At 37.1% G+C, this 18,453-nt stretch overlaps 3 protein-coding genes across 6 annotated transcripts; 2 read left to right on the top strand and 1 right to left on the bottom strand.

Annotated features, from left to right (window-relative positions):
* The first annotated feature begins 1,949 nt into the window (after nt 1–1,949).
* On the top strand, nt 1,950–6,339 carry LOC137712760 (protein IQ-DOMAIN 31). Of its 3 annotated transcripts, XM_088683805.1 has the most exons (9): nt 1,950–2,276; nt 2,375–2,497; nt 2,646–2,685; nt 3,270–3,381; nt 3,580–3,864; nt 3,970–4,170; nt 4,416–4,496; nt 4,612–5,695; nt 5,941–6,339. In XM_088683805.1, the coding sequence occupies exons 4-9, from the start codon at nt 3,298–3,300 to the stop codon at nt 5,970–5,972; spliced, it is 1,767 nt and encodes a 588-aa protein (XP_088539931.1). In that variant the 5' UTR covers nt 1,950–2,276; nt 2,375–2,497; nt 2,646–2,685; nt 3,270–3,297; the 3' UTR covers nt 5,973–6,339. The 3 variants fall into 3 exon arrangements, with proteins under 3 accessions (XP_088539931.1, XP_088539932.1, XP_068308015.1); XM_088683806.1 differs by lacking the exon at nt 2,375–2,497 and having other exon boundaries at nt 2,135–2,276; XM_068451914.2 differs by having other exon boundaries at nt 2,135–2,497.
* Nucleotides 6,340–7,836: 1,497 nt separating this feature from the next.
* LOC137712837 (ABC transporter A family member 7) lies at nt 7,837–16,806 on the top strand. 2 transcript variants are annotated; one of them, XM_068452009.2, is made up of 23 exons: nt 7,837–8,113; nt 8,642–9,023; nt 9,186–9,259; nt 9,407–9,551; nt 9,714–9,833; nt 9,952–10,076; nt 10,157–10,315; nt 10,571–10,733; nt 10,811–10,936; nt 11,046–11,129; nt 11,277–11,638; nt 11,893–12,093; nt 12,225–12,334; nt 12,428–12,512; nt 12,619–12,747; nt 12,852–12,957; nt 13,113–13,201; nt 13,293–13,448; nt 15,147–15,240; nt 15,322–15,371; nt 15,466–15,589; nt 15,773–15,871; nt 16,045–16,806. In XM_068452009.2, exons 1-23 carry the CDS (start codon nt 8,036–8,038, stop codon nt 16,662–16,664), a joined length of 3,681 nt encoding a protein of 1,226 aa, XP_068308110.2. In that variant the 5' UTR covers nt 7,837–8,035; the 3' UTR covers nt 16,665–16,806. The 2 variants fall into 2 exon arrangements, with proteins under 2 accessions (XP_068308110.2, XP_088540308.1); XM_088684182.1 differs by lacking the exons at nt 10,811–10,936; nt 11,046–11,129; nt 15,147–15,240; ... (2 more) ...; nt 15,773–15,871; nt 16,045–16,806 and having other exon boundaries at nt 13,293–13,903.
* Nucleotides 16,807–17,061: 255 nt separating this feature from the next.
* Nucleotides 17,062–17,664, bottom strand: LOC137712378 (uncharacterized). Its single transcript, XM_068451468.2, has one exon. The coding sequence runs from the start codon at nt 17,662–17,664 to the stop codon at nt 17,062–17,064; it is 603 nt and encodes a 200-aa protein (XP_068307569.2).
* Nucleotides 17,665–18,453: the final 789 nt, after the last annotated feature.

The following is an 18,453-nucleotide window of genomic DNA, read 5'->3' as shown; positions in this document are numbered from 1 at the left end:
TTAAAAAATAAATAAATAAAATGTTGTTTTCGTTCATGGTACATCGTGAATTAGAAATTATTAAAATTTAAATTAAACATAAATAGTACTTAATAAAAATTAACCGTATGATATACTATGAACGGACATGATCATGGAATCCCGCAGATTCCCAGAAAAAGGATACAGCGAAATCTTTTTCTGCTTTCTTTGTCATTTAGGTCGGACTTGCTTTTGGAATGGGCTTGGACATGCATGATGGGTGAGACTCTCCGGCCCATTGGGCCAAACACGAAATAGGTGTGATCACGCGCACATCCCCTTTGCTTGGTCCATCCCCCACTTATTAGACCAACTCCAATGGTTTGGTTAAAAATCAAAATTTGAGTTTCAAACCCCTCAAAGCTTCTCCAATAATTGGGTTAAAAAATGTTTAAGAGTTATTTTTTGGCCAAATTTAGCCTAGAAAATGAGTCGAGGATAGTAGTTGGGACCTAACTGTGGAACTCAGAAGTTGGCGATGTCAGCCACTTGCAGAAAGACCAATGACTATTTTTTTTATCGGATGTCCCATGTGGTTGAACAATTGGTTGATTCAGCTGCCTAGATTTTTTTTTAAATCAAACTTATAAATACATTAAATTCGATGAATGAGATCGAATATGAATTTTATGGGCTGAAAATTCAAGCTTTAACCCCAATTATTAGAGTTGGTCTTATTGGAAAATCCTACAAGTCTGACAACGTGAAGTTTTTACTGAAAATTTTATCTACATAAAAATTCAATTGTTATTGAAATTTAAAAACAATAAAACATGTGTCACATTATTAGTGATCGTGCGTAAGAATATGAAATTGTAACCAATTAGGGTCAAAATTTTATCTTATGCGAAATTGTCCTACTAGTGTAGTGTAATTACCATTTATGTTTGTTGGTTGGATTGACAACTTGATCCTAACTTTATACATGATTTGGTAGGGCATTGCCTTTACCATTGTGGCAGCCATGGCATTCAATTTAATGGTTGGGTTGGTAGATGACATGTCCTGCACATGTATATCTTGTGATATGCGATTTTAAACGGTACACCGCAAAAGGGCCACAAAAATTTTAAATATTTCAACAAACCTATTAGATGTAAATGCATTTGTAAGTGAATGTTTCATATTCGCTCAATGTTTAAAATATTTACAAAATTGCCACTTAGTATTATAGTCTAGTGGTATTCATCTTTACTTGTAAGTAAGAGGTCTTATATTTGATTTTCTCCAAAGACGAATTTGAACCACATTATTGATGGCCTATTGTGAGGTTAAGCCAATCCTCTCCCCCTTTAATGTAAATAATATCGCTTGTTAAAAAAGAAAAATTTACGAAATTGTCGATATTTTCGTAAAGATATCCGAAAAATAAAAAATCGATATGAGAATAGTGATTAAAATGCAAACTTCACCTTGGATTGGCGAGATATAGGAAAATCAACGAACATCAACAATATTTACCGTTTTACTACATAAGTTTTGCTGGAACCCATTGCAGACTTTGAACTTTTGAATTTTTATCTGATTTCGACTAAATCTAAATGAGTTGATATATCATTCCATTGCATATTTTCATAATTTTCGTCGAAGGCAACCGATATCGATATTTTAGACAATGTATTCGACTCATCTAGATAGCAAGTTTGATATATACTTATGACTGTCTCATTGTGGTCTAGGCCAAGTATTTTTCTCTCAAATTATAATTTATGATAAGTAAAGGAAACGACTTTTGCAGTCTCTTTTCTTGTTTGTATGCCTCTGCTAACAAGGTACACAAACGAAAAAAATAGCGTGTAAAAATCACCGTTATAAGATTGTTTCAAAGTGAGATATGCTCTTGGTATGGATCTATCTATTAGTTACAACAAACATGTATAAGTAAAATCGAACCCATCAGGTAATGCAGTCTGAAAATATGTATAAGTAAAAGAGGGGGAGAGCAGCCAGCAAGTCATCACACTCTTGACTCCGTTTGACCTCTGCCGCCTAATCTAACGGACGCTGTTAATTCACGCGCGCAACCGCGCCTCCGATTCGATTTACTTGGAAGGACAAAATCGACATTTCACCATGCTTGGGAATATATAAGGACGCTGGCACCCTTGGTTTCGAAGCAACTGGGAAACTGCACGCTCGGGACTGCCGACGCATCGTCTTTTATTCCTACCCTCTAATCCTCTACAACCATCCCCATTGTAAGCTTACATTTGTGACCCTCGGATTACAATACAACTCCAAATCCAACCCATCAGGTAATGCAGTCTGAAAATATTCGGTTTAATTGGCCAATCATAAACGATCCCATTTCGTTATCCTGGACCTAACCGCAGTTGATTTTTGTTTTTTGTAGTCACTTGATTTTTTGAACTGCAAAGTACAGAGAGTAGAAAGCAAAGGCTAAAGCTTTTTCATATTTTTTTATATTTAGAACATATTTTTTTCTGGGTTTTCTGCAGACTCTCTCTCACTCATGGTACATTTTTTCCTTCCTTGTTCCATCAATTTCTGTGCAAATCTTCAATCTTTTACGCATTCTGTTGCAGAAAGCTCAAATCTTTTTTTTCTGGGTTTTGCTAATTTTGCCTGAAAAATATTGGGTTTCTGTTTTTTTTTTCTTTCAGGAATTGTAGATTTGGGGTTTTGAAGGTCCACATTTGTGAGGTAAGTTTCAGATCTGGTTTAACTCAGCGTTATATAATAAGCAAGTTAATTGAGTTGTAAGATCTTGTGGGTTGTTGGAGTTTTTAGTTAGATTTAAGTGGAAGTGGTGTGATTTGCTTAGTGGTGTTTTCTGGAGTTTTTGGTTAATGCTAATTGTTGTGGAGATGTTATCTTAATTAATGTAAGTTAATGGAGCTCTAGATTTCCTGTAATCTCAATTGACTTTAAGTGATTGCATTGATGCTGCCATTAATGGATGTTGAGTGTAACGTTTAGTGCATTAGTTGAAGATCTCAATGAGGAATGGGACGTTGGGAATTGTCTTTCTTCAAGGTTTTAGTGAATTTCAGTTTGAAGGTTGGGGGTGTCGGTTGAGATCGGGAGCGGAATGTTTTGAGGATCTCTCCGTGTGTTGCTCTTTTGGTGTGTATTTTGATTCATATGGAAGAACTGGGCAGATATTGAAAACATGTTTGGTTTTTGGAAACTGCGAGATTGCATTGCTTCGTTATTTGTCTTCTTTTTGTTGTCGGAGTGAATGACATCAATTTGGTTTGATTTCGTTTACTCAATTTGCAATTCAGGATTTTTCTGGCTCTTGGCCTTCGCGAGATGGGCAAATCACCGGCCAAATGGATCAAAACGGTGCTGTTTGGAAAGAAATCGTCGAAAGCCGGCATTCCTAAAGGAAGAGAGGTAAAACAATCGTTATTGAGCTGACACATTATTCTCAAATGCTTCCTTTAATATTGACATAAAGCTTACTCCACTTTAATTTTCATAGGTTGCCGTTTGCATCTAAGTTATCTCTTCAATTTCATAAGTTTCTCCTTATGTAATTAACGTAATAACTTACACAGATTCTATATTTATGTCTTTCGCCCTTGTGTATAGAAAGTTACAAATCAGAAAGAGGTGGTGATTGCTGCCAGGGCAACCGGAGCTGATTATTCTTCAGATCCACATGTGGCTTTTCATGAAACCACCAACACCATAGATAACAACCGAGACTTAGAATTGGAGAACAAGGAAACTCCAAGTGTATTAAGTGATGGAGGTCCAGGAATTCAAAGTACAGAAACACAAGGATCTGCGCCACAAGATGTGGCGCATGATCCTGAGAGAATCAGGCAAGAGCAAGCAGCAACAAAGGCGCAGGCTGCCTTTAGGGGTTATCTAGTAAGTCAGTGAATTAAGTTTGTTTGTTTTGTCTAATGCTTATTGTATCAATTTTTTTTTTGTTGAGATCACAAATTACTGAATGAATTGGTATATTATCTGAAGGCACGCCGAGCATTTTGGGCCCTCAAAGGAATAATAAGGTTACAGGCACTTATCCGGGGGCACCTGGTTCGGAGACAAGCTGTTGCTACTCTGTTCAGTATGTCGGGCATTGTCAAGTGTCAGGCACTTGCTCGTGGAAAACGGGTGAGAGAGTCTGATGTTGGGCTGGAAATGCAAAAGATATGCAGTGTGATGCCTCTGGTAAATGCCTCAAATACTTGGTCGTTTATCAATTACAATTTGTTACTGTCATCTTTGAACAAGGGACGTCACAGTCCCCTTCTTTTCTCCATCCCCAAATGGCTTTGGAACTGCTATTGGATAATATAGGAAGACATCTAGGTTCATTCACCCGCTACGTTGTTGCTAATATCATTAGGCTAGATATTTTTTAGATTCCTTAGCGCCACTTTTTAATTATATTCCTCATATATTTTGTCTATCAGGAGGGCAAGCTAGTGAATCCTGTTGGAGTTAATACGTCAGTTCAAATGGCAAAGCTGTCAGCAAATGTTTTCATTCTCAAGGTAAGTTCAACATTGTAACAATGGTCTAGATTTGAATCATAATTTGTCATATCAGTTTCTGTGTCCGTGTCCGGTTTGTATGAGATGTTCTAACAGTTTGGTTTTCTCTTCTCAGCTTCTTGCTTTCTCACCTACTGTGATGCCGCTGAGTTTGCAATATGAACCTGGGAATCCAAATTCAGTTTCAAACTGGTTGGAACGATGGTCAGCAACCCATTTTTGGAAACCAGTTCCCCAACCAAGGAAAGTTCTAGATTCAAAATCTCAGAGAAAGCACCCGGAGGCTCAAACAGTCAGGGTAAGGCGCAACAGCCGGAGGCTTTCTTCTGCAAATGTTGAAAGTGTCTCAGTGCAAGCAACCTCTGAATTTGAGAAACCCAAGCGTAACCTTAGGAAAGTTCCTAGCAATCCTACAGATGCAGTGCAGGAAAACCCACAAGTTGAGCTTGAAAAGGTTAAACGTAATTTGAGGAAGGTTCATAGTTCCATTGTAGAGAATTCTGTGCAGGCAGAAAGTGAAGCTGAGGGTGTCAAACAGAGTTTGGAAAAGGCATCAAGCACTTTGGTTCCTGATGTTCTTGAAGGCACTAGTAACTCTGTCGAGAAGTTTAAGAAAGAGCTAACCTGGATTCCATCCAGTCGGCCTGATACAGAAATAACTCCTGAACCATCGGCACCAAAAGAGGTATTTAACCTATCATATATTGATCAAGCTACCGAAGATCTGAAGCCTTTGACAGATAGCACTAGTAAAGATGTGAATACACCTAGTGCTGAAGCTGCAATTGAGTTGAAGATTTTAACAGAAAGCAATGGTCAGGATGAAAATATCTCATCCTCAAATGGGGTTTTGAACCAAAAGGAAGATTTAACAACCAATGACAACCAGAAATCTAGCAGGAAATCTTCTACTCCAGCAAAACAAGAACGCTCAGAGAATGGGTTGCAAAGCAGTCCAACAGTACCAAGTTATATGGCTGCAACTGAATCTGCAAAGGCAAAGCTGAGAGCACAAGGCTCCCCTAGGTTGGCACAAGACGTGACTGAGAAAAATAACTCTACTCGTCGTCATTCTCTGCCATCAGCAACTAATACCAACATCAGCTCACAATCGCCAAGGATGCATCGACTTGTTCAAACAGGTGGCAAAGGAGGAAATAAAAGTGACAAACCTCGGGCAACTTCGAGAGATGGAATTGGTATGATTTCGCATCCTTAATAGACCGATTCTTGCTTTCCAATTCTACATTGATCTGGAAGATGGGGCATAATCTTTCAAACCCGTCGATACACTTGCATTGATGCATTGCTTTATTGTTCTTCACAAGGAAGTTCATCTTTTTAATTCTCTATTAGAGTTCTCAACGTGCACGATGATTTACCTTAAAAAAGGTTGAATTCTGTTTCTAGTACCAATCACCTTGGTTCTTGTTTGACTTTGCAGGAAAGGTAACCCAAACAGAGTGGAGGAGGTGATCGATAAGGTGATTTTCAATATAAAGTGTCAGTCATTCGTCTCGGTTCTTTATTTTTACGCATTTTGTGATTCAAAGTGTTGTTAAACTGTAACGGCGTCTGTAGTTTAGAAGGCTGTGGCCATCAGCCAAGAGCCTCTCGTGATTTGTCCGCGTTTGTGATATTTGATGAGTGAATGTACATCATAGGTTTCATGCATTAAGTCTCAGACATGGTTGATTTATTCAGTCTTACGACGCGATTTCTGGCCATTCGTAACGTGTATTGTATAGAGGATTATCAGTTTATCTGCACTTTCGTGTATGCTCTGCTTCATGCTGCGAACTTGATCATTTGTAATGCTTGCAAGTGGCTGACTGATTCTGTATTTTGTTGTGCCTTTGAGTTTCTTACACAGCTTGTACACTCAAAAAATGCCAGGGAGATTATTTCTTTCAATTAAAATATGCAGTTAAATAAAAATGGGGAGATGGTTGTTTAATTCTGGTTTAATTCTGTTTAATTCTCTTAGGCATTCCTGTTTAATTCTGGTTGTTGATTTCGTATGATTTATTAATCTGATGGCCATAAATATGGAAGAGTATGTGTGAAGTTAAAAAGAGTGCGTAAAAATCACTTCTCGAGAAATATTGGGGAACTTTTATGTGGTTTTTTACTTGCGAAACAAAGGTAATATCTACAAAAATGTTTTTATACCTAAAGATTAAGGGCGTGTTTTGTATTCTTCTTGGATTTAATTTTTTGTTTTTGAAACTAATAAATACTAGTAATTTCGCTACGTTTATCATTCTTAGAAATTAAGAATTGAGTCCAATAAAAATACCAAATGGCCCCTAAAGATTTTTTCGTTAACTTGAACCTTAAGGAAGATGGAATATATAAATTAATGCTTCAATTTCTTGGAGCCTATTATTATATATGTTCTTAAACAAAGTAGACCAGATTCCTGTTCTAATGATCTCATTTCTAGTTTCTTTGCTGAGTTGTTGAATTAATGTTAGGGTTAAGCTAAAAACAGAGGAGTTCCCTCACTACGAAAGGTGTCCCGTGGTCTAAGTAGAATTTATCAATTTCTTTTAATATGTTTCAAATTCCAATTTTAGTAAAAAAAAAGTTAATGAAAACTAAACGAAAGTTCAAAAAAACTTCAGTGTTAATGAAAAATGACAAATAAAAGTGTAGTGAATAGTACCAGGAAAAGGTAAAAAATGTGATTTTCATTAAAAGTGAACAATACCGGGAGTGTTTGTTAAAACTGTTAAAAAATTATACTTGTTCCCTCGTTCATACGTATTTCATACATTCCAAAAAAAAAAAACATAAAGATAAAACCGAACGCATTCATTAGCCTGAGGACCACCACCGTAGCTCAAGCGACAAAATGGAACGTGGGAATTATACGAGGGTACCCTCGAGTCTTCCCTTGTGTGATCAAACAGATGCTTCCTTCCAAACGGCTGCAAATTTTTACTTTAAAACAAATTAGTAATTCGGAGAGTGGACTCAACTCCTTACTGTTTAACAAAAAAAATTGTTACTAATATTACGGCTTAATAGGTTTAGCAGATCTATTACAACATAAGTTTGATCACTAGTATTATGATTTAATAATGTTTTTTTCCGATGAATACATATCATATTATGATTAGCCTATTACGTTGCTTAACTCAATCGCCCACCCTTTTTTCATTGTTGAGAAAAAAATAACGAACAAAAAATAATAAAGCATTAAAATAACAAAAATTAAAGAAATTATTGTTGTTGAGAGTAATAAACGCAGCAAAGGGCAGGATGGTAATTTTAACGAAGGGATAGATCAGCAGCGTAGGATAACAAAAGGCCGCTTGGCATGTAATAACAAAAAGCCGTTTCCTTTCCAAATTCCAATTGCCCATATCATATCAGCTGCAGCAGCAGCGGAGCAAATTCTGAGAGCGAAGAAAGTTGCAGCAATGAGATAACAAAGATTTAATCTTTAGTGGGAAATTTGAATTCTGGGGTTTTACTGTTTTGGAAGTTGAGATTAACGGTCACATTTCTTGCTTACCAGTGGCCGTAATTCAATGGCGGATACATCCCATGGGCCTGCCAGCTTCTGGACTCAGGCCAATGCTCTGCTCAGAAAGAACCTAACTTTCCAGGTGCCCTCTCTCTCCCTCTCTCTCTCTCTCTCTCTCGTTTGGGAATCGTTTTAGTTTGATGTCTGAAAACTGAGGAAAATTGTAGAATAATTTAAAAATTCGAATGCAGAATTCTGGGTTTTCATTCTTTGCTTTTCCCCTTTTGTTTTCTTTTTCATATGCATTTTCCATTTTTGCCACATATGTTGGAGATTCTCTTACTTTGTCGCACATTTTTACTTTCTGGGTTCGTTTTAGTTTTGTAAATTATTGGTTAATTGTGCCAGATTATTTATTTTTGTTATTTGATAAGCTATTTTTCTTGTGTATGAGCAATGGTCAATTGGGTCGTTCTGGTTTTTTGAGTTCTACAAATAATGCTTTGTATAAAATCTGATGACAATTAAAAGCTTAAACTTTGAATGCCAATTCTCCGCTCTAAAACAATCAACCATGGAATCAAAGTTGAAGAAAATTGAGTAGATTTAAAAAACGCGTATTGTTCAACTTGGATTCAGACTGATACCATTTATGTGTTCATTTATGCAGAAAAGAAATATCAAACAGAACATTCGGCTAGTTTCATTTCCAATTATCCTGTGTCTATTGCTTGTGCTCATCCAACATTTGGTCAACAATGAACTGGATAAGCCTGAAAACAGGTGTGGTTGCAGTTGTGTTGATACAAACGGTGATGGAAAGTGTGAGAAAGTTTGTGGACTGGAATACTCAACTTTAACACAAGGGCCCAGTTGCCCGGTTCCTGATCCTCCACAATGGCCTCCATTGCTACAAGTGCCGGCTCCTGACTATCGCGCTGTTATGTCTGATGTTATTCCACATAAAGACTTGCCAAATGTGTCATGTAAGAGGTCAGGATCCTGTCCTGTAACTGTACTGTTCACGGGGAAAAATCAATCCCTCGGAGAAGGTATTGTCCTCTGAATCTCTCAGAGAAGGTGTGTTTTAGCATGTCAATTTTTTTATTTTAATGACTTTTATGACTTAATTAAATCATTAATTGTTGTAATTGGACTGACTTCTTTTTCACTCTAGTATAATAGTGCTGACCATTTTCTTTGCGTTCTTGTAGTTTTGGCTGGGAGTATGTTCAGAAGTTCTACTCTGAATTCATCTGGTCTGGATTATTTAGCCCGTAGTGCTTTAGTAAGTTATCTTTTCTCTAAGCTGCTACTTTTTCCTTTTATATTGAAGTCCTATTTCCTTTTTTTCATCTCAAATATCATACATTACTTTGTCCTTGTAAAAATTTTCAGCTTTGCTTATGAAGTCACTTCTTATGAAATGTTTCAGGGCTCAGAATCGACGCCTGACTATTCCAACTTCCTTGATCCGGCTTTCAATTCGGGTCTTCCCCTATATAGTGTTCAGAGCCAATGCTCACAAAACTCTACATTTTCTGTTCCAATTAACATATTATCCATCAAGATCCAACAAGGTAAATCATCTATAATATATCTTAGGAAGCTTTAATTCTCTCTGGTGCACATCTGTGCTGCATTTATATGAGTGAACATTGATTGTTGAATTCACTTGAAAGTTTAATTTTTTGTTGCATGCCACCTTAAACCATTGTCTTTGATTTTTTTCTTAAACCCAGAGGTTAGATGTGTTCAAGGTTTACATTTGTGGCGGGATAGTTCGTCTGAGATAAACAGTGAGCTGTATAAAGGTTACGAAAAGAGCAATTCAGAGAGGAAGATTAATGAAATACTTTCAGGTCATCAACTTCGTATATCTGGCTGTGTTGATTGATTTAATTAAAGAACTACACTGTCGGCACGAATACTGATGAGTTTTTATTTTTATTTTTTTATTATTTTATTTTATATTTTCAGCCTATGACTTCTCTAACTCAAATGGGAACAATTTTAATGTAAGCATATGGTACAATTCAACATTTAAGAATGACAGGGGAAGAGGTGCTATTGCTTTGATGCGGCTTCCACGCTCAGTGAATCTGGTATGTACCTATAGCTTCTTTGCTTGTTGAGTTTTCTTCTCTGCTGCAGATTACAATAGTGCTAACACTTGTATTCACAGGCATCCAATGCATACCTTCAGTTTGTACAAGGATTTGGTACGGAAATGCTGTTTGAGTTTGTGAAAGAAATGCCCAAGCCTGAAACCAAACTGAGGCTGGATTTTTCTTCTCTTCTTGGTACACTCTTCTTTACATGGGTCATTCTACAGCTGTTCCCGGTAAATACAAGAAGCTCCTTTCGTCCATATTAGGACTTTCTCAAATCTAACAGTCCTATTTGTTGACATGGATTGTGCTTTACATCTTTTGATTTCAAATTCAATGTATTGTGGAAATGATATTTCACTATATTCTGTTCTAATGTATTTGTAAACGCGTCTCCTTTGCTCAAGCTTATCTTGATGCTATGTACAAATTTTGATGTATGAGTATACATACGTATAGTTTCCCTTTCTTACCCTTTTCTGATGTAGGTTGTTTTGACATCACTGGTATACGAGAGGCAACAGAAACTGAGAATCATGATGAAAATGCATGGGCTTGGTGATGGGCCTTATTGGATGATTTCTTATACTTATTTTCTTACAGTATCTTCAATCTACATGCTGTGCTTTGTTATATTTGGCTCCGGTATAGGTAATGATACGACTACTCAACAACTATCTCGGCATGGATTCACTTCGATTCCTTTAACTAAGTTGACTTCATTACAGGGTTAAAATTTTTCTCACTGAATGACTACAGCATCCAATTTATATTTTACTTCATTTATATAAACCTGCAAATATCGCTGGCTTTTCTAGTAGCTGCAATGTTTTCAGACGTGAAGACTGCTACAGGTTTGATGTTGTTTATTTATATTCGTATGGAAAGTAGTGGGTTATTCTCAACTTTGATCTAATAAGATGAGTTAATTGACATGCTTCTCATGTTTTCTGATCATAACAGTTATAGGTTACATATTTGTGTTTGGAACTGGGCTTTTAGGAGGCTTTCTTTTTCAATTTTTTGTTCAAGATACATCATTCCCTAGTAAGTGAAAAAAATTTATGAAAATATCTATCGCCTTGTTTTGTTTGTTTCTGCCAGAACTATTTCCTGTTGAAAACTTATATCATGCAACATATTTTGTACTTCTCAAAGCTCAGCTCCTTATAAGGTTATTTTGCGTTGTTGTAGGAGGTTGGATCATCGTTCTGGAGCTATATCCTGGCTTCTCTTTATATCGTGGTTTATATGAGTTTGCACAATATTCGTTTAACGGGAATTACATGGGGACTGATGGGATGCGGTGGGGAGATTTGAGTGATAGCAAGAATGGGATGACAGAGGTATTGATTATCATGGTTGTCGAGTGGTTTGTCGTGCTTCTTTTTGCATATTACGTAGATCAAGCTGTATCATTAGGAACAGGGAAAGGTACTTTCTTTTGCTTCCAACGCTTTAGGAAGAAGAAACTGCCATATCCTAGGATGCGTAGTTTGCAAAGGCAGGGATCTAAAGTTTCTATTGAGATGGAGAAACCTGATGTCTGTCAAGAGGTAACTTTTTCTTGCACTTAAACAATAAATCTTCATTGCTGGTATAGTTTATGTGATGCAATACAATGGATGGTACAAATTGTTCTAATAACTTTTCAGTTTATTTAGGTGGAAAGATAATATTTCTCCTTACTCTTATTGATGCTTATAAGTTGCACTGTTCATGCATGCCTGTCATATCTTTATGTTTTTTTCATCTTACTAAGTTGAGGCTAGAGTTGTAAGCCTGGATAACGCTAAGACCTTATGTCCAGAGGGAGAAGGTTGAAAAATTGCTACTGGATTCAGATACAACTCATTCTGTCATCTGCGACAACCTCAAGAAGGTTTATCCTGGAAGAGACGGAAACCCGGAAAAATTTGCAGTGAGAGGGTTGTCTCTTGCTTTGTCTCGAGGGGAGTGCTTTGGTATGCTTGGCCCTAATGGTGCTGGGAAGACCTCTTTTATCAGTATGGTGAGTATAGTCTTTTTAAACTTTAACTTATGTACACAAAAATTCCAGTGTATATCAAAAAAGGGTCTTCAAAATTATGCTTTCTTTGTTCTTCAAAACTTTAAAAGTTATGTGTATCTATCTTTCTGCAGATGATTGGTCTCACAAAGTCAACCTCTGGCACTGCATACGTTCAGGGTCTGGACATCCGGACTCAGATGGATGAAATATACACCAGCATGGGTGTTTGTCCACAGCATGAGTAAGATGGAACATTTTCCTTATGCTTAAGGCAAAGTTTTCGTATAAAGATTTAATACCTGATTAATTTCTTGGTTTTCCGGACATTTGTTAGCCTTTTATGGGAAACCCTGACAGGAAGGGAGCATGTGCTATTCTATGGAAGACTTAAGAACCTCAAAGGTTCTGGATTAATACAAGTAAGTAGATATCTAGTTATATGGATATAGTCAGCACAATTATTATTTTGAGAATAAGATCCTAAGTTTAATTGATTTGTCTCACGTGCCAATTTTGTTGCTGAAGGCAGCGGAAGAATCTTTGAAAAGTGTCAATCTATTTCACGGTGGGGTTGCAGACAAACAAGCTGGAAAGTATAGTGGAGGCATGAAGAGAAGGCTTAGCGTTGCAATTTCACTTATAGGGGATCCCAAAGTACGTCTTCGTGCTCTATCAAAGCTACTTTGGCTCGAAAGTTAGATCTGTTATCTCAAGATGCTGCTCTAATTATTGCATGTTCTTTTACAAATTCCTTGTAGGTTGTTTACATGGATGAGCCCAGTACTGGACTTGATCCAGCTTCAAGAAACAACTTATGGACTGCTGTGAAGCGTGCAAAACAAGACCGGGCAATCATCCTAACCAGTACTCTCTCTCCCCCTTCCTCCCCTCCAGTTACTGTATTGCCAATTATAAAATCTATGATGGCTCAGTACTGTATGGAGTAGGGTTAAGTAACCCGCATAATGACCGCTTTTGCTTCTGCGTTTACTCATAAATCTTGTTTGTGTATTCTTCAGCACATTCCATGGAAGAGGCGGAGGTTCTGTGTGATCGGTTAGGAGTTTTTGTGGATGGTAGCTTGCAGTGCTTAGGAAACCCAAAAGAGGTATCTTAACTTAGTGCCATAGCATGTGCATAAGATAGAGTTTCTAGACACTTTCTGCATAATACTCTTGTTACTACAATGGTGTACTCAGCTGAAAGCAAGATATGGAGGATCTTATGTGTTCACAATGACAACATCTTCGAATCACGAGCAAGAGGTGGAGAACTTGGTGCGGCGTCTCTCCCCAAGTGCTAACAGGATATACCATCTATCCGGAACCCAGAAGTTTGAGTTGCCAAAACACGAGGTCAGAATTACAGATGTGTTTGAAGCGGTTGAGAACGCAAAGAGCAGGTTCACAGTTTTCGCGTGGGGTCTAGCCGACACCACATTGGAGGATGTCTTCATCAAGGTTGCACTTGGGGCTCAATCCTCCATTGAATTGACATGATTGTCATAATTTTACTCTGGAAATATTCATTTGGATCTCTTCTGTAGCTTCTGGTACATAAATAAGTAATGGGTTGATTAGTTTGTATTTGTTGTACATCGATTCTTTCTCCTTTTGCAGAAGGAGAAAATATATCGTCGTTTCTTCCCTTGTTTTCAGGTAGAAAGTAACGAATTTCGTGTTCCGATTGTTAGTCATTGTTTTGTTCCCAAGCAAAGTTGGGTAGTTCACACTTTTGCAGTGACAAAAAGTATGTCGAAATGTATGTCTGGATGGATTGCAGATTTATAAGAACAGAACTTCTCCCTCAATATTAGCAACTTCTCTCTCCATTTTTTTAGTAATTTTTGTGCCCTTTGTTTTTGTCAAGCCTTCCTTTTGTTTTTTGAATTTGGTTGCTTATTCGAGGTTTTAACATCATAATTATACTGCTAATTAAGGAAAAAGAAAAAAAAATCTCCACCATAAAAGGGTTGAATTTGGTCAATATATAGGGAAAAAAAATTGAGTAGATTATGCTATTGGTTTGGATAATTATAAGGATAAAGATGCGATTATATTTCGATTTGAAAGATCTATGGAGCAAATTTCAAAGCAAATCAGGCAAGTATCTTTGACTTTCCAATTTTGACTTCCTATAAAATTTAATATTTAGGATTTTTTATTTATCAATATGAATCACAAAACCTCCATATATAACATATTTGAAATTTATGTTGGGATGTAATTTATTCAATTTTAGATATTTATGTGTGATAAAAGATAATTGGACATTAGACCATTAACACAATTAATCATTAGATTCAATTCTTTATATTATGTTTATCAATTGAGATTCATTGACTTTTGTTTCACCTAAGCAACTCGTTTTATGTGATGATGAGTTAGCATTTTTTTTAAGCTTTGTAATGCTCTTTTTAATTATTTTCAAACGTCTTTTATACCCCTATGCTATTAATCGAACTTATAACAGTTTGAGTCTTCAAATGCGATTCTAAATCTCGTCTTCAGATTTGATGCTCATAGGCAAGAGAGTCGCCGGTTTTATCAGTGGCACATGGTAAAAACTAACAATATTGAACCCACTTACGTAGTCTGAGCGGATTACCGCTGGACTATACCTAATGACACGGTAAAAAATAAGGCCGGATAATCACCTTTAGATAAATTACATCCCAACATAAATTTCAAATGTATTATATTTGGTAGTTTCGTAATTCATATTAATCGAAATTCCAAAATTTGAAATCTCAACTGAAGTCAAAACTGGAATTACAAAGTCAAACATATTTACCTAATTTTCTTCGCAATTTTATCTACATAATATGATCACATCCTTATCCTTCTAATTATCCAAACAATTATCATAATCTAATCTCAATTTTCTTCTCTATATATTAGCCAAATTCAACCCCTTTCTTGGTGGAAATTTGTTTTTTTCCTTATTCGGTTTTGTATGGTGTTTATTTTTCATCCACAATGCCTAAGATATATTTGTTTTTGTGTTTTCTCTTGCTTCCGTTGGCTTTCGATCGCTCTGAGGCAAATGAAAAGGTTGGAGTTTATGAACTGAAGAAGGGAGATTTCTCTGCGAAGCTCACCAACTATGGTGCCACTGTGCTCTCCGTTATTCTCCCCGACAAGAACGGTTCGCGGAACTGTGACTTCGAACTGAATATTTTACAATTTTAAATACGCTCATTGTGTGATTTCTTTCGTTGTATTTTAGGAAAATTAGACGACATTGTTCTTGGATTCGAATCGCTTAACGAGTACACGGTTAGTTCATGAATCTGTTGTATCTTCTTCGTGTTACGATCGAATTAAAATGGTTGCCTTTGAATGTTTATACAGTTGTTACATGTATTTGCAGAATGATTCAGTCTACTTTGGAGCCATTGTTGGACGTGTTGCAAACAGAATTGGAGGAGCTCAATTTGAATTAAATGGCGTCCAATATAAGTTGGTTGCTAATGACGGGAATAACACTCTCCATGGTATACAAGTTCAAAAATTTTCTTTTGGAAATTTAATTCTCGAGTACATAATCAAGAATGTGAGTTAGGTCAGTTGGTCACGACAATGTGTCCACTGCTTTGCGTCCGAGTTTGAATCATTCTCTCCATAATTTAGAATAATTTCTTAATTTTTAACTTAATTCACTTGTAATTTTATCTCAGGTGGCCTTAAAGGGTTCGGTGATGTTGTGTGGACAGTAAAAAGTCACAAAGAAGATAGTCACATAACATTCACCTATGACAGCTTGGATGGTGAACAAGGTAAAATATAGATTGGATAAGGAGTAATACTTTCAGCATATGTGAGCTAAGCTAGTTGGTCGAGGCAGTGTGCCAACATTAGAATTCTTCTTTTCGTAGATCAAAGCAATTTAGAATATCGTTTTGTCAAACAAAACGGTAACTACTAGTAACATTTTCTGCTAAAACTGCAGGATTTCCTGGTGATCTTTCTGTGTCGGTAACTTACATGATTATTGACACAAATAAACTAGCTATTAGAATGGAAGCCAAAGCTCATAACAAGGCCACTCCGGTGAACCTAGCACACCACACCTACTGGAATCTCCGCGGCCAAAACAGCGGTGACATCCTCTCGCACACGATCCAGCTCTTCGGGTCCAAGGTTACACCAGTTAATGACCAACTCATCCCCACTGGTGAAATTATCCCTGTGAAAGGAACACCCTACGACTTCCTGGAGCCCCAAGAAATTGGTAGCAAGATCAATGGGCTGCCGGATGGATATGACATCAACTATGTGCTTGACCCTTCGAGTCCCAATCATTTGAGTAAGGCAGCAGTGTTGCATGACAGCGTGTCAGGGCGAAAATTGGAACTATGGACCAACAAGCCAGGGCTGCAGTTCTATACAAGTAACATGTTGGACAATGTGCAGGGGAAAGGCGGGTTTGTGTACAGAAAGCACGCCGCAGTGTGCTTGGAGACGCAGGGTTTCCCGGATGCTGTGAATCACCCGAATTTCCCTTCGCAGATTGTGAAACCCGGAGAGGCCTACTTGCATGTGATGCTTTATAGATTTACAGCTGCTTAGCGAGCTAGCATTTGAGAAATCAAGTAGTTTAAGAGACGTCTTCGCAAAAACTGATCTTAGTTAATAAATTTAGCTCCGTAAAAAGTATGTTATGTTGTTAGACTGTTAATTTTATAATGTTTAATGACTCAGTTGAGTCGAAGATGGGAAATTTGGGTAGCATCCAACAAGGGGAAAGGTACCAACCATGCACCACATTGTCTGGTACGAAAACTCAGCCAGAAAATTTGACACCAAACTTTCTTAACAACTTGTACTAAAAGAAAAGGATTAAGAAAGAGAACCAAGAAAAGCATATTACGTGTCGCAGCAGTGCAAAATTTTATACGCATCAAGGACGTAATCTGCCTTTTAATAATCTGGTAAGAGTTTGATCACATTTTTGTACAAAGAATTTCTAAAAACTAGCTACAAATAATTTGTCATGAGGATTGGCAGACATCTCAAACCGGCACAGCGGGCAGAGGAGACTCATGTTCAGCCACTTCACTATGCAACTCTCGTGATACTCGTGCGAGCAAGGCGTGCGAATCGCTTCAGAACCACACTGCATCTCTTCCAAACATATAGCACATTGCTTCCCGCAGCCTTCGATTTTGACTCTCTCCAACTCCTCAATCGAAATATTTTTTGTCCGCACAAACTGCAACATATAATCACCAATTGTAAGATGCACTACCATCCGAATAGTCTTGCGGTTCATATTCTCAGGATGACTGGCGATTTCACGAGCGCGACTAGAAATCACCTGGATCATGGACGGCTGAACTTGGTAGGGAACCGACGCCTGCGAAAGCATGTTGGATATCACAGACCAGGATGTTATGCTCTGTGTTAGAATGTGGCATTGCTCCTTGAACTCGTGGAAGCTTGGAGGGTACCTTGAATATTGAGCATACACATCGATCAAGAACTCGGGTTTTGTCGAGGAACCGTCGTCGGCGAGTTCACTGCTTTCCTGCCATACTTCACAGCTGGCAAAGACTCCGTTCCTTGACATCTTTGAAGAATAAGAACAAGAAGCTGAGAAAAGTAGAGGGGATAAAGGAAGAAAATTTAGAGAAAAGCTTAGTTTGGGACTAGATTTGCAAAGGCCTGGTATTATTTATATTTTCTGTACTTTTAAGTAATTTGGTTCGGATTTGGCTTGCGAGGCCTTTTTGGTATATGGAAAGGAGTGACTTTGAAGTTAAGTCAAAACAATGCTACTTAGTATCGTTATGAATGTTACGTCCTTCTCATACTTGAATTTGGTTTAACTACTCAAATCTTGGAACCCTAAATCAAGATATGTGCTGTATGGAATTACTTACGCATGAAGCACTTATGTTAAAAGTGCGTTTATTTTTACACATGTAGAAATTTTTATTAAAAATTCAAGCAAGCAAATAATAAGTGTTTATCCAGGATTCACTTTTACAACTCCGACCGTTTTTAAGGAAATGAATGATTTTTGAACTTTGAAGTTAGGGCAAAACAGTGCTATTAGTATCGTTATGACTGTTATGTCCTTCTCATACTTCAATTTGCAGGAACTAGTCAAAGTTAGCATTAAATTTGGAATCAAAATATGCATTGTTAAGAATGCTTATGTAGGAAGCACTTCTGGTAATAAGCGCTTTTATTATAAACATGTAGAAATTTTTATTAGAATTCCCTATAAAAAAACACTTCTACAACTCAAAGGTGCTTTTAAATTTTTCTGCCAACCCTAGCATCTTTGATCAACTGATCGAGGTTTTAACTTTGAATTTCATCCCTCAATATTGCTTATATTAAAAAAAATGAA

The sequence above is a fragment of the Pyrus communis genome, chromosome 14 (genome assembly GCF_041283825.1).
Source record: "Pyrus communis isolate YQ-2024b chromosome 14, ASM4128382v1, whole genome shotgun sequence".
NCBI classification, from domain to species: Eukaryota; Viridiplantae; Streptophyta; class Magnoliopsida; order Rosales; family Rosaceae; genus Pyrus; species Pyrus communis.
This window is presented reverse-complemented; position numbering and strand designations above follow the sequence as displayed.